This window comes from Aptenodytes patagonicus, chromosome 1 (assembly GCF_965638725.1).
Source record: "Aptenodytes patagonicus chromosome 1, bAptPat1.pri.cur, whole genome shotgun sequence".
In the NCBI taxonomy this organism is placed as follows: domain Eukaryota; kingdom Metazoa; phylum Chordata; class Aves; order Sphenisciformes; family Spheniscidae; genus Aptenodytes; species Aptenodytes patagonicus.
The window spans coordinates 103,610,927-103,638,130 of record NC_134949.1 but is presented as its reverse complement, the minus strand read 5'-3'; the positions used below and the strand labels follow the sequence as shown (position 1 = coordinate 103,638,130).

Sequence of the window (27,204 nt, the reverse complement as noted above, 5' to 3'; positions counted from 1 at the left end):
AATGCAGGCAGTGCTTTGCAACCAGTTGCAACTCATCAAACCTGTCTAGTACTCACAGTAACGCCATCACGATGAGGTGCTCCTGAAGCTTTAGCAAAAGATACAATGCTGATCCTTCAGATAATTTACTACTTTCAAGGAGGATTCTTGCCATCAGTCTACTGCAACATTTTCATCTACATATACAAAGAGTTTCATGGCATTCTTTGCAGTCCATTTTCTGGAAGGATCAAGTGTCCAGACTGTTCACAGCTAGTTTGTTATAGGAAAGTGCTCATGTATGCTTTCTGCTTACAAGATATAGGCACGTATACAACATATGTGTGGCTTAAGCCTTGGGTGCCACAAGTGGGCTCCAAACACACGCAACAAATGTATGTCTTATGTCACAGCATCCTAGATTTACATTACGTTCCACATGCATATCAAATATATTCCTTATTTTCCCAGCACACACACAAAAATACACAATTCTTGCATAGGCCTCTGTATGCATGTATGTGAACCACGTGCACGCAGAACATATGGGCAGACAGGGGTATGCAGCTTGCCTTCCATGTGTTATTATCTCTGCACAAGCTCACCTGAGAGCAGACGCCAGTGGACAAATAGCTGGAGGTATATAGCTAATTTAGGGCTGTGATCTGTGGTACCAGAGGTAAGGGAGTGACACCTATAGAGCAGAAGCTCCACCTCACAAGTCCAAATAGGTGCCTGCTTTATTTTGAACCTACCCGAACACTCTCGATCCCTGCTAGCGAGCACTAGTTCATGAAGCACATGAACCACGTGTTCAAGGGGGAAGAAGCATCCCTCAAAAATAACAGTGCTTGAGAACTTGGTTACTCATCACAAAGACAGCCAAAGTAGTTCCTCTGTGATACTGAATTAGGGAACAAATGGGTAATTGTTAGCATAAACTACTGTAGCTAGGAACTCCGATAGCATAGATGCTGTTGCAAGCATAATAGAATGTTTGGCAAAGACACTGTAACCCTATCGTTAGCAGAAGTTACAGAAGTTGGGTAGGTAACAGAAACTTAAATGTATACACTCAGCAACCATCTGGTTGAAACCAGCCTTGCAGTCTGAAGCTCAGCCAACTCAGCATTCTGGGCCAAAGGTGAAGGTACACAGTGAAGACGACTGTGAATCTTCCTCCAAAAGACCCTAATAGACGACCACCAGATGACAGTACGCGTGCGCCAGGAGGAGGGAGCCTATGATAATAGGTTCCTGGAAATAATTAAAATATCCCCACCTTTTCTTAGAACTAGTTGTACTAACCCAGCCTATGGTAATGAATATGTACACTGCAGAACCATATAAGGGACAGTTGATGCAACATACAGTGTGCAAGCTAGGAGGAGCTATCCCCCTTGCACCCGGCGCCGTAATAAACATACCTGCTTTATAACTCTTTTGAGTGGTGAAGTTTGATTCCGCACGTCACTACCTATGAGCACTCAAGTATTCCCCTGCTTGTGCAGCCTCACTCGGCTCTGCTGAGTATCCGCTTGGGGAATTTGCTCCCCCTGCCCTGCAGCGGGGCTCGCACAGCCCTGGGGGCCCGTGAGCCACCAGCAGGGGATGCACAAAGCCCGGGAGGGCCCGAGGCAGCAGCAAACCCCGCCACGGCTCAGAATGAACTCTGCCGCCTTGACTAACCCAGCTGACAGCAAGCACAAAGCCCGCCTCTGGACTGCCGTGCCCCCAGCAGCTTTCAACGCACCCCGGCTCTCCCCCCTCCCCGTCCTGGGCCGAATTAATTCACTGATAACCCTTCCCCCCACCGTGCGCTTCCCCCTCAGCGGGTGAAGCCAACGGGCCGGGGCTGCCCGCCGCCACGGCTGCCCCGCGGTTGCCACGGCGACAGGAGGCTCCCCGCCACTGCCCCTCATTGAAGACTTTCCTCCTGCCGCCGCCGCCAGCAACAAGTGGAGCAAAAGCACCCAGCCCGCCAGCCAGCCGGAGGGCGCAGGGACAGGGCGGCTCTGGGGGGGCAAGGGCCGCCGCTGACTCTCACTTGCCTGCCCCGTGCAAGCCTGGCCCGGGCATGAGCGGCCCCCAAAGCCAGGCGGTAGCTGGCAGAGGGGAGACCCGGCAGTCACAGTGCCCGAAGCCGGGGCAGAGAGGGCAGGGTTTCAGTGAGCAAGGCCTCCCTTTGGATCTGCGGCTGCAACGCCAGCCAGGAGGCGGCCACGGCGATCATGACCACCAACCTCCTGGCTCTCTGTGCCCAGGCTGCTTCTTCTGTGGGCATTAAGCTCACCTCACTGCTCTCTTCTTTTGGTTTTTTGTTAAGGAAACTTGAAGGTGGAGGGCTGGGGCTACAAAGCAATTGGTGGGGAGAAAAGAATTTACTAAAACATCCGGCCAAGAAACCATCTGGCTGCACCACCTCTGTGCGGCGGCTCTGCCCGCCTAAGAGGACCACAGGCACTCTGAGACATGGCTGGGCGCAGCTGCTGAGCCACAGCTCTGCACCCCTGCAAGGGCTACATGTTCTCTGTGCAAGCTCTCACCACCAAGCCCCAGCAGACACCCCTGGGTGAAAAAGGGAATAGACAATGGCCCTGTGTACCAGGGTTGTCCCAGGCGGCTCTGTTGAAGCTAGGAGCTCGTCCTTGTTCCAGCACGGGTCTGGGACACGCTCATGTCTGCTCCCACTGTGCTGCTGTGGGGCTTTACCCGCCCACAGCAGCCTCTCATCAGGCACCCCACACACACCGGGCCCCAGCCAGCCCCAAAGTGCAAGGGAGCCTGCTAGCCCCCAGTCTGCACCAGCAGAGCACAGCAGGACAGGGCAGGGAGGAGGAATGGGAGAGGGAAAAGCTGAGGGGGTGCAGAGTGGGTCCAGAAAGTGCAAAGATACAGAAGAGGCAAGCGAGGACAGGAATTAATAGGCAGGAGGAAGGCGGGTGACAGAGTGGGAGAGCAAATAGCAGCAGATCAGGGAGGACCTGGAGTCAAGCAGACTATTAGCAGAGAGTCTGCAGAGAAGAGACACAAAAATAATTAGGTTAAGTGGTGCAGCTGAAAAGAAATGATGACATGAATAAAGTAGGCTCAGGTGCAGTCAGGAACATGGCAATTGGGTAAATACAGGAATATGGTAAATACTGGCAATTGCATAAATGTGATAAATATTGGGTAAATATGGGAATAACTGTTGAACTGGTTTCCCTGTTGGGGGTTGCCTCTGCAGCCCTACCTGCAGCAGTGGGACCACGGGAGGCAGAGGCCCTCAACAGAGGGAACTATTTCTTCCAGTGGCAGGAAAATTTGCCAAGCCATGCCACAGCAAGAGGCCCCTGGCACAGGACACTGCCCTGAGAGGAGGCTAGAAAGGACAGGAGAGGAAGTGTGGCCCTTGTAAATCAGACACTCTTCCAAGGAAGCTGCTGTGAGATTTATTGGGAGAGTATGGCTCTGCAATGAGTTCCTCCGTGCTCCCTCTGCTCGGAGTAAACTTCATCCTTTCTTCCTGTTCTTCTCTTCAATTGGAGGGAGAAACAGCAGCAGCCCTTCTTGGAGATCAAAGTTTTAGCAGGCAACAAAGACCTCCAAGGAGGCTGTTGCCATGGCTACCTTAGTAATGGAGGTCTTTTAATCACACCAGTCTCCTTTGTGAGCAGCGTGTGGCTGTCGCTGGCAAATAAGGAGGAAAAGAGGGGTAAAAAACCTTGGCAACAAGTAGCACTTCTAAATGGCATGAAATAAATAACTAGGAGTAGCCCTAGTTATCCCCCTAGGATGAGGGGGATTGGACCCAGATTACAAAGGCGGCAGCACAGTGGTCCAGGGCAGGGCAGCAGCACCTAATAAGGACAGGACAAGCACTTTGGGGGTGGGAGGACACCAGCGGCCTTCCTGGCATCAACGCCTTTCCTGGATTTTTAAGTGGAGGGCTCCCATGCTGATCACTTCCTTTGCCTGCTGGCACTACCCGCCTTCGGTCACGAAGGCGCAGCTCAAGGTCGGAGAGCCCGCACCGTGAAGTTGCTCACAGACACCTCCCCGGGTGAAATCTGGCCCTCTCATCCTCACCACATGGCCAATAGCACTGACATCTCTGCCAACCGCTGTGACCAAGTACTGGCTCGAATGCTACTGGCAGCTTTTCAGCGAAACAGGGCGAAATCCTAACCATCATCTTGTAAGGGAAAATTTTGCCAGGATCTTTTCCGTCTCTGAAACCACATCAACTTTTATAATACAGTCTCTCCTGGCACACAAGAGACTCCAAACCTGGCTATGTTTATACCAGCTATTGAGTCACTTTGCTGATTAAGAACTGTCTTATTAGCGTTGCACGCCACACACACACGTCCCAGTAGAGATTTATCCTCTCTGAAAGCCAACGCATGTCTCTATTAGTACCTTAATTACTGTGCAATATGCTGTGTATCTACATTCTTTCCTACCTATGGGTGTTAGACTTCATAAATTTTGGTTTTAGCCTATATCAGTAGTGGCTGGTAATACAAACTACCAAAGATGTCAGTTTACTAATGTTAAATGCTAGCTGACTTTGGAAATTAACAAAAAACTCAAGTGCTAATTGTTGTTATTTAAAGCATAACAATGATAGAAGCTGAAGCTTCTAAAAGATTAATTATAAAATAATATTTCACTAATATATCATTTATATAGTATTAGCTGCCAAACTGGATGGAAAAAAAAGCAGGCAATAGCTGTCTAGCAAAGCACATGGATAACTAACCAAAGTATCAAACCAACAACTGGGATTAGCGGATCACTTTCCTGCCTCCTCCAGGAACTTGACACGTCCTTGGGAATGAAGCCACTGTTTCATGAAGCATGTCTAAGCTATGTAAAATCTCGTAATGCAAACACTGCTGAGCTTGCACAGACTTATGCATTTCAGGGTAGCTAGCTGTGCCTAGCTATACCTACAGCCATTACTCTATAGCTGTACCAGCTTCAGAAGGGAGCAGTATGGCTGCTTTCACAGGACCCTGCACCTGATTAGTAAATTCCAGCTCTCAGAAAGGCTTACTGGGTTATATGTAATCTCATGCAACCAAGCTAGACTGCTTTCTGATGTGAGCTGGGTCACATGAAGCTAGGATGGGGTATCCACTGACACTGCCCTGTACTTCTGATTCAAAGGTTACTCCAGGCACCCTGCACTCACTGCACCGGTACACTTGCAGTTCCCTTCAACAAAGGCTGCAATGAGTGACTTTACTGATGCCCATTTACATTCTCATATAAAAAGCAGTGCACAGGTGCTACCAAGAACAATTCGATTAATAGCACTGTCTGTGTTTCAAGAAGCAGGACACTCAGCTGCTAGCTACTAAGATAGAAAGGTAGACTTTCTTAAATTTAGGATTCAGCCTTTTTGATTCAATCACATTAGTTCCAAAAAATAAAAATGTGTAGAATTGCAAATGGATTCACTAGCCCAGCTGTAATGTCAGCAAAGGGTTCTTACATTTCTAGTAAAACACGTGAGTGCGGAGACCATCACTTGACTCCTGTTGTGGAACTGCTAAGCTCTGTACTAGTCTAGTCCTGCTGCAGCAGAAGCAGAGTTCATACAGTTTCCAGCATGCGAGACCCCCTTTGGAGAGTCCAAACGCCACCAAAAAATAGTACTTTTTAATTTAAATTCTTTCCTTACTCTACAGGAGGTTCACTACCAGCCAATCTCCCGTGTTTCTGAGGCACAGAGGTTACTATCACTCTTCCCTTGCCTGCGCTGATTCTGTTAGAGAGGGTTAAAGTCCCTGACTAAGCAAAACCTACTGAATGGTCTTTTCAGCAAAGCACATAAGCACATGCTTAACATCAGGTATGCTTTATAAATCCTATCAGCTTTGTTGAACACAAATGGATATAAATAAATGCTTATATGCTTTTCTGAAATAGGCCTGAAATGAAGACAGCACATGGGATTCTCTGACGCTACCTAGAGTTCTCCAGCCTCTTTGTGTGTCAACATGACACATCCAGGTGACAAAACTCAACATGCAATCCCATCATGACCCAGGCTGACTTGCTACTTAGACTTCACTGGAAGTCTCTGTGATTGCTTCCCTAAGAAAAAAGGAACGTTGTAATTTGCTCAGGTTTTGGATTTTGCTCCAAGTTGTGATAAAGCAGCTTTTGACCAGTTTTTAATGGTGCAATTCACTGTATAGAAAGCAGGATCCTCCACTCCTGGCTAAGCAAATTTCCATTAATTTACTGATGCTGTTAGGTATCTACCATTTTTGCCTCTCAGACCTTTCAAGGTTTCTGTGTGATATTAAACTGCCCTGTCCAGCAGTACACACCTTTCATCTTGGCATTAATATGAAACCACTACCAGGGATATTTTCCTATTTCCTTTTCCGTTCTGATTTTTCTGTCTTCCCCCACTGATAACATGAGTGGGTAGAACCTCTGCTCTATTCAAAATTCTAATCACAGACTCATAGAATCATGGAATCACAGAATGGTTTGGGTTGGAAGGGACCTTAAAGATCATCTAGTTCCAACCCCTCTGCCATGGTCAGGGACACCTTCCACTAGACCAGGTTGCTCAAAGCCCCAGCCAACCTGGCCTTGAATAATCTATGCTTAAATCATGCAGCAGCCCCAAAATAAGCAACGTAAATTATATTTGAAAGACCACTGTCAGCAGGGAACAAACAGCAATGTACTGTGGGAATCACAGTGTCTCTCGCAGACACTACCCCTCCACTACTCCAACCGCTCTAACAGGGAATCTGGGTTCCACCCAAAGAGCAGCAAACAGCAAAACAGCAAACAAAACCCTTTTACCACGTGTCCCCTAGGACTGTGGAATTGCTCTGATCTACATCTCTACTCACTGCCTCCCTGCAAGTCACTAATACCTAGCAGAGCAGTGGGATGGAATAAAAAATGTCCCAGGAGATGCCAGAATATTAAGAAATGGTATTTTCACCACTGGCTGCTTCCTCCTTTAGCCATCAATGGGGAGAGGTAAAGGAAAAGGAAGAAAAAATACCAGCAAAGGCAGAAGGAAAATAATAAGGTGGGAAGGGGAAGGAAGGCAGGAAAATGGGTAAGTAACCTGGAATCGCTCCGAAAGCTGGAATGTTGCCTCCACACACACTACCCAGGAAAAGAAATACACACAAGCTGCGCCAAACAGCATGAGGCAGAACAAAGTATGCCCACGACAAGTATGCTTTCATGCTGCTGCCAAACTCAGCAGAGTGCTGCACAAAGTGCAAGGTCAGACCCACAGGCTGTAGTGAACAGAAAAGCAGATGTGGTCAAGGTAACGCAGCCTAAGATACATGTTTCCTCCCAACATAACCACAACGAACTGAGGCTGGGGACATCATTAAGCCAGCCTCAGAGGTGGGGATTTCTTTGTTTTCCCCCCACATAGTCTTCTGTACACACTGAAAAACTGATTATTCCTGTTACCAAGGCACTGTTTCATCACTGGTGTCTGAGCACAGTTGTAGACACAGATAAGAGAAGACACCAAATCCTGGACAGGAGGGTGAAGAAGGGACAAAATTCAGCAGCCCATCACCATGCAGCCACAGTCAGCTCCTCTGGAGAGGCTACATAACAGCTGTAACTGCCACCTGGCAGAGATAACCTCACCTGAACTAACACAGGTCAGTCTTGGGCCTGTTATTAACTAGCATATGATACGCAGTCACACTGTGGATTTATACAGGGGTTTGACACTGTTTTCTGGAGGGACCCATTCTCCAATTGTCCATTACTTGACTGACATCTGAAGGAGTGAGGGGAGGTGCTGGCACTGTTACAGTCACCCACCCAAGCCATTCAATCTGCTTTACTTTGTGATGACACCTACAGCTCCAAGGATAAATGCCAATTAAACTCTGACCTTAGCCATGAGAGCAAGGGCACTTGACAGACATGTTCTATCATATGCCTCTACATATCACCTACACACTATAGACCCAAGCTTTTTAACATTTCCTTCACAGGATGTACAGAATCTATACACCGAAGAACCATGCGAGTATGCTGACCAGACAAACATCGGCGTCAGCAGGTCTTAAGGTAAGTTGGAAAAAAACTCATCTTACTCTCCTGAGGCAGTCTAGGGGTGAAGTACTACAGCTAGCTCAAGGCAGTGTCAACAAATGCCCCTGAAAGGCCCATTCCACCCTGCTTTTCTCCCCTAGCTGGGATGGGTGCTTTTTTGACCTTCACAGTGAGCTGGATTGTGGAAGCCATCGCTGAAAGCTAATACTGCAAATTGGAAAGAAACTGATCCTGCTACCACACTGTTCAAGGGAGCTTAAAAGAAACACAGAGCCAAGCAGGCATACCGCTGAGAGGACAGGTCCTTTTAGTGGCAACAACAGCTTAGACCTGATCAGGTGATTGTGAAACTGCACCTCTAACTGGACAAGCATAATTAGGCAGACAGAAAAATCTCCCAAATTCATAGAATCATGGAATCATTGAGGTTGGAAAAGACCTCTAAGATCATCGAGTCCAACCGTCGACCCAACACCACCATGCCCACTAAACCATGTCCCTAAGCACCACATCTACATGTCTTTTAAATACTTCCAGGGGTGGTGACTCAACCACTTCCCTGGGCAGCCTGTTCCAATGTTTAACCACTCTTTCAGTAAAGAAATTTTTCCTTGTGTCCAATCTAAACCTCCCCTGCCGCAACTTGAGGCCATTTCCTCTCGTCCTATCGCTAGTTACTTGGGAGAAGAGACCAACACCCACCTCGCTACAACCTCCTTTCAGGTAGTTGTAGAGAGCGATGAGGTCTCCCCTCAGCCTCCTTTTCTCCAGGCTAAACAGTCCCAGTTCCCTCAGCCGCTCCTCATAAGACTTGTTCTCCAGACCCCTCACCAGCCTCGTTGCCCTTCTCTGGACACGCTCCAACACCTCAACGCCCTTCTTGTAGTGAGGGGCCCAAAACTGAACACAGTATTCGAGGTGTGGCCTCACCAGGGCCGAGTACAGGGGCACCATCACTTCCCTACTCCTGCTGGCCACACGATTTCTGATACAGGCCAGGATGCCATTGGCCTTCTTGGCCGCCTGGGCACACTGCTGGCTCATGTTCAGCCAGCTGTCAACCAACATCCCCAGGTCCTTTTCTGCTGGACAGCTTTCCAGCCACTCTTCCCCAAGCCTGTAGCGCTGCATGGGGTTGTTGTGGCCGAAGTGCAGGACCCGGCACTTGGCCTTGTTGAACCTCATACAGTTGGCCTCGGCCCATCGATCCAGCCTGTCCAGGTCCCTCTGCAGAGCCTTCCTACCCTCCAGCAGATCAACACTCCCACCCAACTTGGTGTCGTCTGCAAACTTACTGAGGGTGCACTCGATCCCCTCGTCCAGATCATCGATAAAGATATTAAACAAGACCGGCCCCAAAACTGAGCCCTGGGGAACACCGCTCGTGACTGGCCACCAACTGGATTGAACTCCATTCACCACAACTCTCTGGGCCCGGCCGTCCAGCCAGTTTTTGACCCAGCGCAGAGTACACCTGTCTAAGCCGTGAGCCACCAGCTTCTCTAGGAGAATGCTGTGGGAGACAGTGTCAAAGGCCTTACTGAAGTCCAGGTAGACCACAGCCACAGCCTTTCCTTCATCCACTAGGTGGGTCACCTGGTCATAGAAGGAGATCAGGTTGGTCAAGCAGGACCTGCCTCTCATGAACCCGTGCTGGCTGGGCCTGATCCCCTGGTTGTCCCGCACATGCCTTGTGAGCGCCCTCAAGATGAACCGCTCCATAATATTCCCCGGCACCAAGGTCAGGCTGACAGGCCTGTAGTTCCCCGGATCCTCCTTCTGGCCCTTCTTGTAGATGGGTGTCACGTTGGCAAGCTTCCAGTCATCCAGGACCTCCCCCGTTAACCAGGACTGCTGATAAATGACGGAGAGTGGCTTGGCAAGCACCTCCGCCAGCTCCCTCAGCACTCTCGGGTGGATCCCATCCAGCCCCATAGACTTGTGAGCATCCAGGTGGCATAGCAGGTCGTTGACTGCTTCCTCTTGGATTATGGGGGGTTCATCCTGCTCGCCATCCCTGTCTTCCAGCTCGGGGGCCTGAGTACCCTGAGGATAACTGGTCTGACTGTTAAAGACTGAGGCAAAGAAGGCATTAAGTACCTCAGCCTTCTCCTCATCCTCGGTGACAATGTTCCCCCCCGCATCCAATAAAGGATGGAGATTCTCCTTGGCTCTCTTCTTGTCATTAATATATTTGTAAAAACATTTTTTGTTGTCTTTAACGACAGCGGCCAGATTGCGTTCTAGCTGGGCTTTTGCCTTTCTCATTTCCTCTCTGCACGACCTAACGAGATCCCTGTACTCTTCTTGAGTCGCCTGCCCCTTCTTCCACAAGCGGTAAACTCTCCTTTTTTTCCTGAGTCCCAGCAAGAGCTCCCCGTTCAGCCAGGCCGGTCGTCTTCCCCGCCCGTTCTTCTCTATGGCACATGGGGACAGCCTGCTCCTGCGCCTTTAAGACTTCCTTCTTGAAGATCATCCAGCCTTCCTGGACCCCTTTGCCCTTCAGGACTGTCTCCCAAGGGAGTCTCTCAACCAGCATCCTGAACAGGCCAAAGTCGGCCCTCTGTAAGTCCATGGTTGCGGTTTTGCTGCCCCCCCTCCTTACTTCACCAAGAATTGAGAATTCTACCATTTCACGGTCGCTAAGCCCAAGACGGCCTCCGACCACCACATCTCCCACCAGTCCTTCTCTGTTTGTAAACAGCAGGTTGAGCGAGGCACCTCCCCTGGTAGGCTCACTTACCAGCTGTGTCAGGAAGTTGTCTTCCACACGCTCCAGGAACCTCCTAGACTGCTTCCTCTCTGCCGTGTTGTATTGCCAGCAGACATCCGGGAAGTTGAAGTCCCCCACGAGAACAAGGGCTAGCGATTGTGAGTCTTCTGCCAGCCGCTTGTAGAACGCTTCATCCACCCCTTCATCCTGGTTGGGTGGTCTATAACAGACTCCCAGCAGGATATCTGCCTTGTTGGCCTTCCCCCTCATCCTTACCCATAAACACTCGACCGTACCATCATCACAATCGTTGAGGTCTAGACAATCGAAACACTCCCTAACATACAGGGCCGCCCCACCACCTCTCCTTCCTCGCCTGTCCCTTCTGAAGAGTCTATAGCCATCCATTACAGCACTCCAATCACGAGAGTCACCCCACTATGTTTCTGTGATGGTGACTAATTCATATCTCTCCCGCTGCACAATGGCTTCCAGCTCCTCCTGTTTGCCGCCCATGCTGCGTGCATTGGTGTAGATGCACTTGAGCTGGGCTATCAATTTCGCCCCTGGCATTGGCACGCCACCCCTAGGGTCATCTCTAGTGAGCCTTCAAACCTAGTTTAAAGCCCTCTCAATGAGCCCTGCCAATTCATGAGCCATGATCCTTTTCCCCCTGTGAGATAGCTGGACTCCATCTGTCACCAGCAGGCCCGGTGCCGTGTAAAGCTCCCCGTGATCAAAAAAGCCAAAATTCCTCCGATGGCACCAGCCCCTGAGCCACGCGTTGATCAGGTGTGTTTTCCTGTTCCTTCCAGTATCCTTCCCTGCCACTGTAGGGATAGAGGAAAACACTACCTGCGCTCCCGATCCTTCAACCAGTCGCCCCAGTGCCCTGAAGTCCCTTTTGATCACTGCAGGACTTCTCTCCGGAACCTCATCACTGCCAGCCTGTATAACCAGCAGCGGGTAGTAGTCGGAAGGCCGTACCAGACCAGGGAGCTTCCTGGTAATGTCTCTGACCCAGGCCCCAGGGAGGCAGCAGACTTCCCTGTGGGATGGGTCCAGTCGGCAAATTGACACACTCAAGCAGAAAAACACAGTACTTCTTGACATCCTCACAGGTCAGAAGAGTGGGATGAAGGGAGTGTTAAAAGACTGCAAAAAGCATATGATTTGATGTCTTCGGGGTGTCTATTTTTAAAAGACTCTGTCTCAAGTGTTCACTTTGCTGCAAGTTTATTGTTTTATGCCTTAAAAACAAGGGTTCTGACTTCCCACAGCCCTGCACTTTCTGTAGTCATTTACGCCTGTGTAACGTGTGAGCAGTGTGGGTGCAAACATTACTATTCTGGTTTGGTCGTGTTTGCCACCCACTTTGCCTAGGTGTGAATAACTGCACAAGGTGCAAGGCAATGGTGAAGGTACTGCAGGGACTGTTTTACATAGATCTTACACCCATAGTAATATGGTGCACAGATACATAGAGAACGCGAGAGAGCAGAAGGAAAGATACATCAGCTATCTGCTGAAAAAGCAATCTGGCAAGAGGGCTTACCAAGCACAAGCAGCTCCACCGATTCTTCATTCTTGCCCTCCACATCATCTGGTGTGATAATAAGGCAGTAATAGAGCCCACTGTCTCCCCACATCAACTTCCCAATCTGAAGGTCTGCATCTGAAAGGCAAAAAAGAAAAGTCAGGCTTTCCCTCCAACACCTGTAGAAAGAGTGAAGTGATGAAAGCACTGGGTCCGTCTCCGTGTCCCAAATCCATTTCATTTCCTTACTAAGAAGAGGGGTTATCCTTATCCAGAATATCACAGTATTCAGGAAAAACCAACAGGCTCAGGACTCTCTGGCTGTAAGCGGGAAGACAGGTAATGCTGCAGAGGCAGCTCACTCTGCAAGTGCTGAGAGCAGAAGGGGTAACTAATGTCACTCTGGTCTCCCAACAGTATTCGTGCCATGCAAGAAGGGCTTAGACAGTGTCTCCTCCATGGCACTTCAGCCATCCACTGAAGAGGTTACATGGAGACAAAGGAAAACACTCCTCCTTGCTGAGGATGACCACATGCTCTCCACACCAAGGAGCCTCCAATTCTGGCTAGGTGGTCTCCTGAGTCAAGCAGAAGCCTTGTACTTTTGAGGGACAAAGTTTCTCACACAGCCTTCCAGACCAAATGTTTAAGGACCCTACCACCCCCCATCTCCACCCAACTTGACTTTACCCCACAGAAATCTCTTCCTTTCACACTGCCCAAGGGGTAAGCTGGTGAAGTCCAGAGTTGAGCAAACATGAGGTATAGGATTATTTTGGTATTTTGGAACTGGGAAAAAATCAGTGGTGTTTGCAAGGAAACAAAACCTAGCCTGCAGAGACTGAATTCATACCTCTCTTGCCGGCACCCCTTTGTTAAGGAAAATCTATATACAGAACAACATGCAGAAGCCAGGAATAAAAACCTTCCACTTCATCAAAGGGAAAAGAATACTGTAACAGGGTTGGAGACCTACATGGAGTCGGATTAAGGGAAGCGCCGAAGAAAATGACCTTTGCGTCTAGGGTTGGTTGGTTGAATCCTAAATGTCTGACATACAACAGCTCCCTTCCAGCAGCCTTTCCTAAGGGAGTTAACTGAACAATTACTGCAAGTCTCCAGTACCCCAAATTGCTAAGGGTCCATTCCAACCCCCACCAAGCGTCACTGGGGTAGGAGAATTACCGTGGACAATGCTGACATCTCTTTCCTTATAGAAGTCCCCTATAGTGACAGCAGATCCTTGTTTGGAGGCGACGACACGGACTGTCCTCCTGCTGTCCACACAGTCCAGGTAGGGATCCCAGTCCAGGTTCCTCTTGCTCATCGTTTGTAAACCAGAAGTCGCCATACCCAAAGCTTCTCCCATCCGGTCCTGGCAGTAAGATTTAAACCTCCACTGTACCACAGCTGGTTGGGTGGAAGAAGTAGAGAAATGGCAGCGAAGCAGAGCAGGCTGAAACAACATGGCCACCTTCTTCTTCTCAGGCACAGTGACCTGCAACCCTTCCACTTCAGCTAAAAAACAAAAACATGAGTGTCATATGCCTTGGCATTGCTTGAAGAGGGAGCTACTGCATTTTATCATATCATCATTCTCCCCACGTACATAAAATTAAAATGTCCATCTGTTTCAGGTGCTAGGGTGCAATACTCGTCAATGTATGTAAGCACGGATGTTGGCAGCAGAAGTAAGTTTGCTTTTTTTATAGCCTACGGCCACAAGGAAAAACACAGCATGATGGGGCTGAAGGCTCAAATGTAGTATTCTTAAGCTCTGTAAAGACCCTAACACAGTGGCATGATGATTCACGGCTTCTGTAGCAGGTTCACAGATAAGGAAGAGATATTTTAGGGATGGACATACTCCACTTCTACAGCAGGTCAGCCAAGGGGACAGATCCCAAGTTCATAACAATCCCAATGCAGAATAAGTCACCCCCCTCCCAATTTCGGTGGCATCACACCTCCTCTTTGAAAGTCAGGCAGCACACAGTGCCTGGCCCAGCCCGTTGTGCACTGATGCCCAGTCAGCGCTGCTTGCTCTGCCAAACTCTAGAGATGCATGAAAGAGTGGATCCAAATCAAACCGCTCCTACCAGGGCTGGCATGTAGCACTGAGAGAAATTGCTTCATGTGGGAGGTGAGGAGAAAAATGGCCCAAACACTCAAGTTTTTCACATTCCCAGCGAGGAGATGGATATCAACACGTAATGTTTATCTACCAGCTGACGGGAGAGCTGCAGCCCGGACTGATGTATTAAGGCCTCAGAGAAGATGCATGGGACTGCTGCCACATCCTTGTGTAGCTTAGGGAGAAGCCAAGAGCCAGTGAGCAATGCCAGCAGAGAGCCCTTGGGGGAGTGAGCTACTCCATCTACCGCAGGGGAATGGCTGAAACCTCCCACGCATGCTGTGCTGGTTTTGGCTGGGGTAGAGTTAATTTTCATCATAGTAGCTAGTATGGGGCTGTGTTTTGGATTTGTGCTGGAAACAGTGCTGAAAACACAGGGATGTTTTCGTTAGTGCTGAGCAGGGCTTACACAGAGTCAAGGCCTTTTCTGCTTCTCACACCACCCCACCAGCGAGCAGGCTGGGGGTGCACAAGAAGTTGGGAAGGGACACAGCCGGGACAGCTGACCCCAACTGACCAAAGCGATATTCCACACCATATGATGTCATGCTCAGCATATAAAGCTGGGGGAAGAAGAAGGAAGGGGGGACATTTGGAGCGATGGCGTTTTGGCTTCCCAAGTAATGCGTGATGGAGCCCTGCTTTCCTGGAGGTGGCTGAACACCTGCCTGCCCATGGGAAGCAGTGAGTGAATTCCTTGGTTTGCTTTGCTTGCACACGCAGCTTTTGCTTTACCTATTAAACTGACTTTATCTCAACCCATGAGTTCTAACTTTTTTCCGATTCTCCCCCCGATCCCACTGAGGGGGAGTGAGCGAACGGCTGTGTGGTGCTGGGTTAAACCACGACACTGACATATTGCTAAAAAACGTAATAAAGATTAATCTCACTCTAGACACAGCAAACACACTCTGATATCTTAACTAGTTACAATGCAGATCCTGAAACTGGCACAAGTGTTGAGCCTACAGGCCTCAGGAGTAAAGAGATTACTAGGCGTCCCTTCCCACACACCACTTACCGTCCAGCTTGTTCTCTCTCACTTGGGAGGTGAGAAGGCAGAGTTGCTCTTTATGTGAGGGAGCAGCTGCAATGCACAGGGCTCCGCCTGCAGATGGACAATGAGCCAGTCGGGAGCTCACAGGTCAGGAACAGAGGGCAGACCAACACGGGTGACATTCTAGCGGGTGCCTGCTGTAGACAGCCTTCTCAGGAAGAAGTACCTGAAGCCTTCTTCAGACAACTGGAAGAAGCCTGACACTCCTATAACAACTGATTGAGGAGTCAAGGAGGGGAGGCGCTCTCTGCTGGACCTCATGCTTACAAACAAGAAAGAACTGGTCAGGGATGTGAAAGCTGGGGGGCAAACCTGGCTTCAGTCACCGTGAGACAGTGGAATTTGGGACCCTAAGAGGAAGGAAAAAAGCAGAAAGCAGGACCATAACCCTGGACCTCAGGAAGGCAGTCTTTGGCCTGTTCAGAGATCCGCTTGGAAGAATCTCGTGGCATATGGTCCTGAAGAGAAGAGAGCTCCAGGCAAGCTTGCTCATTTTTCAAGTATCACCTCCTCCAAGATGAACAGGAAAACGAGCAGAGGTTGACCAAAGAGCTCCTCACAAAACTCAGACATAAAAAGGAAACATACAGGAGGTAGAAGCAGGGACGAGTGATCTGGGAGAAATACAGAGATGCTGTGTGAGTGTGCAGGTATGGCATTAGGAAAGTCAAAGCCCACCCAAAGCTAAATCTCATGAAGCACATGAAGGGCAACAGGAAGGACTTCCGTGGGTGCACCTCAATGGGAATGGGGACCTGGCCATAAAGGACAAGGAGAAGGTCAAGGGACTGAATGCCGCCTTCACCTTGATCTTTACTGGTAAGATCAGCCTCCCAAACCAAGTTTCCAATTAAATTAAAGACATCGAAACCAGGTATTACTGTATCTACAGTATGTACATATGTATGTATTTAAGAGAACATTTCTGCTAAATCAGAATACAAGGTACTGGTAAGAATATTCTTAGCTGGAGCAGAGACAGCGGTCAATAGGAACTTCTTCCGCATACCTAGTTTCCACCCGGCAGGCAGCTAAGCACCACACAGCTCACTCCCCCCCACTGGGATCAGGGAGAGAACCGGAGGAGTAAAAGTGAGAAAACTTACAGGTTGAGGTAAAGTCAGTTTAATAGGTAAAGCAAAAGCCACGCACGCAAGCAAAGCAAAACAAGGAATTCATTCACTCCTTCCCATCGGCAGGCAGGTGTTCAGCCACCTCCAGGAAAGCAGGGCTCCATCACGCGTTACTTGGGAAGCCAAAACGCCATCACTCTGAACACGTTCCCCCTTCCTTCTTCCCCCAGCTTTATATGCTGAGCATGACATCATATGGTGTGGAATATCCCTTTGGTCAGTTGGGGTCAGCTGTCCTGGCTGTGTCCCCTCCCAACTTCTTGTGCACCCCCAGCCTGCTCGCTGGTGGGGTGGTGTGAGAAGCAGAAAAGGCCTTGACTCTGTGTAAGCCCTGCTCAGCACTAACGAAAACATCCCTGTGTTTTCAGCACTGTTTCCAGCACAAATCCAAAACACAGCCCCATACTAGCTACTGTGAAGAAAATTAACTCTATCCCAGCAAAATCAGCACACATGCCCTTCATTGCCTCCCTCCTTCTTGCACTGCAGGCAGCAACAACTGAGAGCACTTACACAACACTAGAAACACACGCTGACACTTTCCCAAGCAGGCATGTGCCAGCCTGTGGAGGCACAGAAACAGCCCAGGAGTAAGGCGGGGGCGCATCTAAGAAAGAGGACATTTGTAACCAGGGACACTGTCTGCAGCTGAGGGGCAGCAGGGTCTGATGGTGGCGGTTCGTATGAGAAAAGGGAACCAGTTTCAGTATGGGATGTGTTTTGATGATGTCAGCTCCCTACACCCAGTTACCATACACCCCAAGGCCCAGAGCAGCGCACAGTGAAAAAGAGGACAAGACACAAGGAAACATTCAAGAGAATGTTTACACAACATCAGGAGGGACTGATTGACTTAGGAGAAGCTTAAGGAGGAATGAAAAACTGAGGACAAAGAAAGGCTTCCTGATGTTGAGAAGCAGTAGGAGAGAAGGGCAAATGCCAAGAGAGAAGAAAACAGAGTAAGGATAAAGTATCAGGGTAAGTACAGGAAGCAGAAGGATAAGCAGGACGACAATCATGGAAGCAGGAAGCTTACATTCAGCCGGAAGAAGCTGAAGAAGGTGTCTCAGCCTAGGTAGAATAATTTCAAAGGGTTGGAGCCAGGTTGCAGGAGATTAAGAAATGATGTAGAGATGAGAGGAAATGGAGTCAGCAAAAATAAACCACCCACTCCAGAAACTAGAGATGAAAAGGAGATGGAAGCTGGCAAAAGAAAGTGAAATGACAGGAGATATCTTTAGGATGGGGAAAAAAAGGCATAGACTAAAGCACTGGAACTTAAAGCAGAGAGAGAGCAATAAATGCATCAATAGTATGACAACAGCAGGCATGAAGGCACAAGGTCAAGTTGGAGACAGCTGCACACCTGAAAAACAAAAGCAAGCAAAGATCTCATGATCAGGAGCCAGAACCAAAAGAAAGTGGAGAAGTTGGACCAACACTGAATATTCATTTCAACGTTATCAATGTCCAAACTATAAATCACAATGAAGTCTATAAACACCAGCCAGGGGATAAAAACACAGTATGGACACAACCTAGGGGAAAGCACGTTTCAGAGAGCCAAGATAGTCACTGATAATAACAAAGAGTTACTGATCTAGGCAGGATTTGACCCTGGGGACTACTGTGTGAAGGCTTGCAGCGCACAAGGGTGCTATGGCATTTGCACAGGAATGCTATATTACGCATATAATGAATGCATGACATCATGCATATTGTACTTGTGCCACATGGAAGTTGCACAGGAGATGTCATTAGTTTTGCCAGAAGTGCCTGGATCCAAATCCAAACACTGAAGTGTGGGTGTTCTCCAGAGTACCATGAAACACAGCTGAGGTCCCAACAAGATGCTCCCACAGGAGAGGCAGGGGCATGAGGCAGCTCCTCCACTTTCCCGAGGCATAGGCAGAGAGATAACTCAAGAAGTGGCAGCTGGGACGTTTCTGCCAGGCCTCCTGTTCCCAGGGACAAGAGGGGCCATGCAGCACTAAGAGAATGTCACCGCTTGCTTCTTAAGGTGAACCAAGTGGTGACATCATCTTATTCTCTCCTCTCCAGAGACCCATGCTTCCCGGGTTGCATCTGAATGCAAGAGACATGATGAACACCTTGAAAAATGAATGGGTCCAGGTCAGACCTGTATCTGGCAACTCTCTGTCTGACCCCACGCAGTCTGTGGCCAAAGCCAGCATGTGACACAGGCTGGTCAAGTGACTCATCATGTTACTTCAGCTTCAGGGATAGAACAGTGACACAGTGAATATTTAAATCTTTCCCTTGTGAACGAAGTACGCTGCTTAGTAAACACAGTGCTTTCAGCTAGCCATGCACCGTAGCCCTCCTTCTCTGTTAATGAGATTAATGAGTTTGGCAAGCCAGGGACTGCTTTAATAAATGATTAGCTGAGCTTTAGCAAATTCTCATCGGACCAACTTTCCCCACCCCACCCCCATGTGAATGTCTGTATCAAGAAAAGAAAAGCAGCTTTTGGGAAAACACTGGAATTCTTTTTCTACCCAAAGGCATTTGGGAGATGTGCAGTAAATTATCTGGCATCTTCCATATCCTATCCCAAGCTCTTTATTAACTTACTCTTTTCAGATCCTTTCCAGAAATAGCAGTTAAGAGCAACAGTACCTCAGATTGTGACTGGAGTAGTGGAAACTCTAGATCTATTTAAGTCAAATTATATATAATTATGTATGGCTGAACTGGGAAATTATACACCTGTTATTTCCTCTGCCAAAAAAAACGATCAGAATCGATTCATGTAATACATCACTGCTTTAACAGCATCCATCAAAAAGGCCAACAGGATGTTCGACTGCCTGAAGACAAGATGGTGGCTTTACACCTATCAGTTATGTCCATGCACGTGAATTATAGATATCTGCTTAGGACTTCCTCAACTTCAAGAAGAAACTGCTGACCTCAAAAATCTTCAAGAGACGAGCCAAGATAAGAAAAGCCTCAGATGTATCACAGGACAGAACTCTGGGCTGTTTATACAGCAGAGCAAAAAAGAGTGAAAGATGTGAAAAACGATGACAAGCTTAGTGACAGCACCGTGGTAGCTCTTTGTCTAGTTTAATACAAGTAGGACTAAAAAGAAGCTGAATTGTGCTCTCCTATGTTTTGACTAATGCAGACAAAGCAAGATTAGCCCTTATTTCAAAATCATCATGGAAATGTAATTCCTGCACTCCAGAGAAGCAACGTGTTCATTGTGAATTTCCCAATGTTTGAACTTCCACAAGAAAAATCTAGCTTGTGGGAGTCTCATGACTACATGACAATTTTGCTTTCCTTCTTTCTTGTTCTCCTAAATCCCCAGAAAAAGGTCTGCAAATATTAATCAAGTGCATCTTAAAAACACAGATATCCTTTCTCTCAGAAATGAAAAAGAATCCAGGGTTTTGTGTGTCTGTGCACGTGTATATATACACTACCAGAGAGAGAGCTTAAAAATAATCACACTTCAGAAATATAATTGTATGGGTTTTGTCTATTTCTCATTGGCAATGTGCATGTCTCCTTTCTCTGATTCTTTTCCTGAACTATCCCCAGATTATGCGTTCAAACTATGCAATCAACATTACACACAACCTATCACTACTGCATTTTAGTGGTGATTAAAGAAAATTCCAGGAAGTGATTATAGAGGGGGATATTTGTAAGGGCGCATTTGAGCCTTGTGAGCCTGATCTTCAAAAGCACCTTCCATGAGTAAAAGAAAGAAGGCAACTGAGAGGTGGTAACTTAGGCTCTTGTTTTTCAGTTGCCCTCCGGAGGAGCCTATGCCTCTCTGAGGCTAGATGAATCCCAGGAAGATTTAGCTTCACTACACAGCCTAAGTTAGCCTTTATGAATAGAATCATAGAGTCATAGAATGGTTTGGGTTGGAAGGGACCTTAAAGATCATCTAATTAGAATGAAGTTGATCTGAAGCACTAATCCCTGTAAATAATGGCAAAGCCAAATACTGTAGTTCAGTGTAATAGGTCTCAGACTGCATCCTTCTAGCATGTAAGATTGAGTCCAAGAGAAGGCAGCACACATTATTCTTCAGGTCAGCATGGATCTCCCTATCTGTGCATGCATCACGCCTCTTTCTTTGCAATTATTTGGCTCATATTACCACTTGCCTGAGGCAGTACAGCTGATGCTATGAAACTACAAAAATTACATCCCCTGATTTTATGCATCTTTATTGATAGGAATGGCAGTTGTGCACACAGGAGAATGGAAGTCCTTGGGCCCTGAACCAGGCACTTCAGGAAAACTACTCCTAGACTATACCTAAGGGCTTTGGCAGAAAAGCATACATTCATTGGTAAGAGACAGTGCTCCTAGGGTAGTTTATATCACTTCCTCAAACAAAATGAGCCATTGAGCAAAAGGATGCTATATCTTTCTTTTTTGTGCCTTGGCTACTATACATCAATTAAAAGTGTTCTTTCCCCCACTGCTGAGTATAGGCCCACCATCCACACTTTCAAATGTGGATCAAGCCTGAATCAGGAAGTGCAAGATCTGGGCTTTGAGACTGAAAAGTCAGAGATGATAAACAGATCTGTAAACAGGTGAATGGAGAGCCAGTGGGATCCCCAAGATTGTGTTGTATGGATTCTTGCCTACTCATGCTGGACTAAATTCAATCCACGCAATTAATCAGCAAAAGCCATCACCATCAGACTGTGTTGAGTGGCTTATGGGAAATGAATTGGATGTCTTGGTCTGGTTCCTACCAGACTTGTGTTCTTAGCTCCATGGCCACTGTCAACTTTTTTAGCCAGCAAGAAACCAATGCCTAAGCTGATCAGCTGCAGCTGAGGTAAAAGCACGGTACTGCCTTTTACAGCTCTGTAGCAAGACTGAGAATTTCAGCTCCCTAACTGCTTAACCTGGAAAGGGGCAAAACCAAAGCAGTCAGAGAAAAGCATGGCCTTGCACACCCAGCACAGAACCTCAATACGAAAACACTCCATGTAGGACACAGCCCAGACTTTGCAAAATGACTGCAGCAGACATTGGACTACTCCTTCCTCTTCCCCATTCTCTGTGATGCTGTCCCCCAGGTGCCCCATGCTCCTGACTTCTCTAGGGAAGTACACAGCCCTGAAATGGCAAGGATTGCATAAGGGCTTTCACAAGACAGGACATTTCATGGGCTTTTCTAGGTATCAGTCTCTCTTCACCAGCTTCCCTGCGCTCATTACACTCTCTTACGACCTGCACTTTTCACACATTCACAGAAGTCACCCTGGATGTTTTCAGGTGAATTATCTCAGCTTTGGCCACCAAATCAAATCCACCCTGTCTTACTGCTGTCTGAAAGCTGTTACAATTGTCAGATGGCTGCTGGTGTACAGTCTTGGTTCAGTATCCCAGAAATCATTCCCAGAACTATCACTCAGCAATTGGTCACCACCAGAAGGCTGAGAACAAAGGAAAAGAAATGGGAGGAGTCTCTCCAAGCCTTATAACACCAAGGCATAACACCTGTCCTCAGGATGGCATTGGGATTTCTACTGGTGCCAGTCCCACTCAAGGTGATCTCACAGGAATACAAAAGTAAGAAAAAATGTGAGATTTCTTCCCAGTTACACTACGCTTATGCTGTGTGCAGCGAGTCAAGGGAAGTCAGATGAATACTTTAAATCAAGGCAGATAAAACAGTCCATCCATTTCCCTGCCTTCCCAAGAAGTCTGCTCAGTTGGCCAGGAAACAGCAAAGCACAACTGTGCTCCAGCATGCCCCCTGTGCCTGCTCTCCTGAACTGTGGCTGGGAAAGCAGAGGTAGTAAATCTACCCGCCTTTGTACATTGCACTGCAGTGGCTCTTCAGCATAGGGAGAGTAAACAGGTACCAAGTGCGAAATTATTGGTGAAAAATTACTTAACAGGGAGAGAAGATCACATTTTAATGTGGACAGTCTTCTAACTGCAATGTTTCCAACCTTAGCCCGAGTCGTGAGGCAGAAAAAAATTCACTCTGCTTGTCCTGTAGGTAAAACTGGAGTTCAGTCTCCAGTGCAACACTTCTCTCTAGTTTTAAATGCATTAGGAATTACATCATTAATAAGAATAATGGTAAACACAAGGGGAGGATTCATTCCAGAATCAAGCTGCACCTGGTAGTTTACAAGAACCAGCTTTACACAGGGGCTTAAGGATGACAAATTGTACCTTCTTTTTCTAGAATGAGAAGAACACAGTCCCACACATATCCTAACCCGTGTCACTTCCCAGGAAGGAATAAAGGATGACCTGCTCTTCATCCTTTTGCTGTTGTTATTAAAACACTAGCTTTAGGCATGTGGGAGAGCAGGGCAGGAGGAAGAGAAGCCAAACCAAATCCACTGTACCTCACGCAGGATTTTTTGAAATTGCAGTAAGAAGTCACAATGCACAAAACCAAACAAAAGATAAATGCGAGAGCCAAAAATTAAAGACAAACAAAGGATAGAGAGGAATTATTGCTGGGAGAAAAGGAACTGTGAGTGCCGGTTAGAAATTTCTCAGCCCACCTCAAGGAGGAAGGAGGGGAGAGAAGGGGGCGAAAGCCTCTCTCTCTTCTTGCTCCCTTTTGTCTCCCTGCTTCCTCCCCATCTTGCACTCTGTCTCTTACCCTGGACCCTCCACCTCCCAACCCCCACTTCTCTTTCCCAGAGTGGAGTGTACCACTCTGGCTGGATTAGGGCTCCTTACCTTGATGCAGACCTTTCATTCCTTTGCACAGCCACTGGGGAGAGGAAAATCTTGAATCCATGTTTGCTAGCCTCTCTCCCTTTTCTGTGCACACATGTACACGCTCACACTCACTCACACACACCTTTGCTTATTTCCTTTCTCTCAGCCATGAAAAAGGACAGCAGTGCCTGCTCTATCGCTGGGCGGCAGCGGCCAGGAGGCTGGAGGGGAGCAAGCTGACACTGGCTGCCTCCATCTCTCAGCACACGGCTACGGCTAACCTGTTGCCTGCTGGAAGTCTTTGCTTGCTGGCAGTCGACAGCACCAGCGGCAGGCAGTCCTGTCTCAAAAGCCCAGGGCTAGAGGAGACTGGAAGGTCTTCCTACTGCAGCGGTACCTCTCTCTGCATAGACCTTGCATGCTCCAAATGGCCGTTGCTGCCAGTAATCGTGAACTACCTTTAATGGAGGGAGAAAGGTGTCAACAGCCCGGTCTTTTAGCTTGATGGAAAAGTCCTGATCTAGCCAGACATGTCCAGATAATGAAGCTCTTTTTAAAGAGGGAGGAATGTAATGTCATGTTTATCTACACCCTGTACTCCTTTGCCAGTCCCTGGATGCTATTTATCAGCATACTACTATGGCTAGTAGGAAAGGAGTGGTAGTTGTGGGTGCGCTGGCACTCCAGACCAACTCAGTGAAGCAAGATACATTCGGAAGCAGCCAAATGGCAGGGAGGGAGGCAGGGACAGAGACTAGGAAGGAGGATGAGCTGGAAGCTGCCGAAGCCCCAGATGAGGCCATGAAACCCTGGAAGGGAACAGTAGGCAGGCACCGGTGTTGAAGATGACTCAGAGTGAAAAAGCAAGGAAAGGGGTGGGTGGGTAGTGGGAGAGAGGTGTTATGACTAAAAGCCGAATTTACTGCTTGTGAATCCTAAATCTGAATAGGAAGAGGGAAGAGCCTGAGGTCTTTTTTGTGGGATACATTGGTGGTGGTGGGAAATATATGCCACTTAATCCAAGTGTGTCTGTTTCTTCTTTCAGCCTGTAACCAGCCTGCCTGGCTAAGTCAGCCTGCTGCAGCTTTTCCTAAAGCCTCCTGCTCCTGCCTGTGCCTGGGTGCTGCACCAGCTCAGAGGATGCAGATCCTGCCACTGAGCTCACAGGGCTCCCTCTTTCTCCCCGATTCCCGGCTACCCTGTCGCCCTCATTCCGCTGTAATCCCTACCCTCTCCTTTCCTCGCTGTCCAGCTTTCAGACCCAGCCCCTTTTCAGCTTGTTCCCCCTGCTCTCTCCCCACGGCAGAGCCCTCTCTGCTCTCCTCTCCGGCTCCCCTCCCCCTTGCTTAGGGAGGGCTTGCCCGACCTCTTTGGGAGCCGGCCGGGCAAGAGGCGGTTGGCGAGCTGCGCTAGGGGAGGCAGTCCTGTCCTGCGCTCACAAAGGCCTGGGCACAGCTGCACCATCACCGGGAAGGCCGGATCTTGCCCCCCTGGAAGCCGGCGCAGAAGCAGGACAGCCCCCTCCTCTCACACCTCTGTTAGACGGCGTGTGCGGCACGGACACCGGGAAAGGAGAAGTTCCTACAATTGTTCCTGGCCCGGCGCGGGCGGGCGCGGGGAGCCGAGGGTTGTCGCCATCCCCCTTGAACCGTGGCCAAGGACACTCCGGCCCCCGCCGCGCTTCTGCTGCCCCCCCGGGCCAGCTCCCACCTTCCCCACCACAAGCACGCTCCTCTCCCCCGCCGCGCCGCGGTAAACAGTGGCCCAAGCGTCCCCCGCACCCCGCGGACAGAAGCGCCGGCGGCCCCTCCGACCTGCCTCCACGGCCCCCCGGCAGGGCCCGGGCAGGCAGGAGGCGCCGGCTGCCTCCCCCCGTCCCCAGCGGGACCGGCCCTCTCCGCGAAGTCTCCGCAAACTGCACCGCGGGACGCCCCCGAAAAGACCCCTGCCCCACGCTGACTCCCTCCGCAGCTGCCCTCCCGCAGCCTGGCGGGGCAGGTTCCCCAAACCTCCCGTTTTCGCTCTAAAGAAAGACGTAGAGCCCGCCGGGCGCAGCAGCGCACAGGCACGTCGGGGCCGCCGGAACGCCCGTGCCCGCGGCCGGCAGCCCACGGTCCTACCTGCGAGCCACAGGAGGACGATCCAGCCCAGGACGTGCCCATCCATCTTCCCGCTGGCCCAGGCGGCGCGGGCGGGCGGGCGGCAGGCGCGGGGCGGGGGCGCCGCGGGGCGGGCGCGACCATGCCGCGGGGCGGCGGGAGAGGCCCGGGGGCGGCCCCGCCCGGCGCGCCCGCAGCCCGCTCCGGCGGCCGCCTCCCCGCAGAGCCGGCCGGGCTGGCGGCGAGCGGCCGCGCAGCGTGGCTCTGCTTCGCTCAGCTCCTCTCCGCTCCTCCCCGGCTGCCGGCTCCCGCGGCTGCCGCCTCGCAAGGCCGCCCCCGCGGCTGTCCGGGCGCGGCGGCAGGCGGGGACAGCGCGGCGGCGGGGCACGGGCGGGGGGCGCCGCCGCCGGGAGGCAAGCGGAGGACGGCGGAGGGGGGAAGACGCGGCTTCCCGAAACTGCTTCCCTCCCTCCGGCAAAGGCCCGTTTCGGTTGCCAGGTGCCGCTGGGGGGTTGCCGGAGCTCTTCTCAGCCTACGGCCACCCCGGCACGTTTCTCTGCAACTACTTCAGCCGCCGAGCCCAGAGCGACGCGCAGCCCCCGGCTCCCCCGCGGGGCGTGCAGCGGCCTCTGCCGCAGCCCCGTCCCGGCTTACAACTTCTGTAGTAAGCACTTAAAAATGTCCACCCCGATCATCTATCCTCCCCAAATTAACCAAATGTATACCTTGGGAACTGAATGTAGACTGTTCCAATTCTGAATTTCCCTGGGGTTTCCACTTCTAGCATGGGCACTGCGACTAATTACTGTAATTTTAGATGAAGAGGGGATATAATTTTAGATGAGGAGGAGGTGTTCTGGCTGTTAACGATGGACAGCTGAGTTGTGGGGTGTTTTCATGCCAACATGATACTGGAAGGGGATGGAAGTTTTTTGGGAGGAAGGGGACAGCCAACTAGAAATACAGCTGAAAAAGATCACTTTTAAAAAAGATGGATGTTGCTCTGAAATTAAACAGTCCTGGCCACAGTGGACCCACATGTATACACACGTACTGTACTTAAAACTTCTAAACTTTCTGAGAAAGCGAAATAAGTCAGTGGAATTATCCACGGGCCTAGAGCTGGCTAAATAGTGGCATGCTTTCTTTGGTGGCTCAGCACCAAAGCACCTTCCAACATGGCACTCACCATTCACAGCACCCAGCACAGCTTCCCTTTGCATGTTGTTCATCTTGGGGTGTTTTTCTCTCAGGGGCTTGGCTCGTGTTCGTAACCAAAGTTTGCATTCTGCAGACATCAGTGATCCACATGGGAGATGGGAGTAGTCTTCAACTTCTCACCTGGAATCTGCCAAAGAACATAAACAATTCTGATTTTCTAACACAAAGTTGGGCCCCAGAAGGGAGCAGCGCTAGGTGTGTCCCGCTGCTGAAGGCAGGGTGCACAGGGATGCCTGCGGTAAAACTGTACAAGACATTTGCATTCTAGCAGGTATTTTCCAATTGCCTATAGATTCCTTCTAATTTTGCCTTTCAGACTGAACTTCTCTACAGGCAAGATAAGCTTTTCTCAAAAGCATGACTAAAAATAGATCAATAATTTCTGAGTGAAAAAGCAAAACAGCACGTTTGCTATGATAAAAGATGTGTTGAAACATTTTGGTTGTTTTTGAACAGTTGTAGTCCCTCTTTTAATATGGTTAAAGTGGAATTAAGCAAGGAGACAATCCCTAGGCAGCCCGTCTGTTTTTAAGTGTTTTATTCGGAGCTATTCAATGTTATTGAAAAATACTTTTCA

At 49.3% G+C, this 27,204-nt stretch overlaps 1 protein-coding gene across 7 annotated transcripts in view; it reads right to left on the bottom strand.

Moving 5' to 3' along the window:
• Positions 1 to 26,639, bottom strand: part of ILDR2 (immunoglobulin like domain containing receptor 2) — a 50,020-nt gene extending 23,381 nt beyond the window's left edge. For 4 of the 7 annotated variants that reach the window (XM_076351373.1, XM_076351383.1, XM_076351394.1 and 1 more), the window contains exons 1-4: positions 25,428 to 25,504; positions 15,443 to 15,529; positions 13,473 to 13,805; positions 12,306 to 12,425 (exon numbers count right to left, since the gene is read on the bottom strand). In XM_076351373.1, coding sequence (XP_076207488.1) covers positions 12,306 to 12,425; positions 13,473 to 13,805; positions 15,443 to 15,529; positions 25,428 to 25,473 — 586 coding nt within the window. In that variant the 5' untranslated portion in view covers positions 25,474 to 25,504. Of the gene's footprint in view, positions 1 to 12,305; positions 12,426 to 13,472; positions 13,806 to 15,442; positions 15,530 to 23,325; positions 23,387 to 25,427; positions 25,505 to 26,595 lie in introns of those variants that run through there. The other 3 variants (XM_076351421.1, XM_076351411.1, XM_076351429.1) reach the window with 3 other exon arrangements.
• Positions 26,640 to 27,204: the final 565 nt, after the last annotated feature.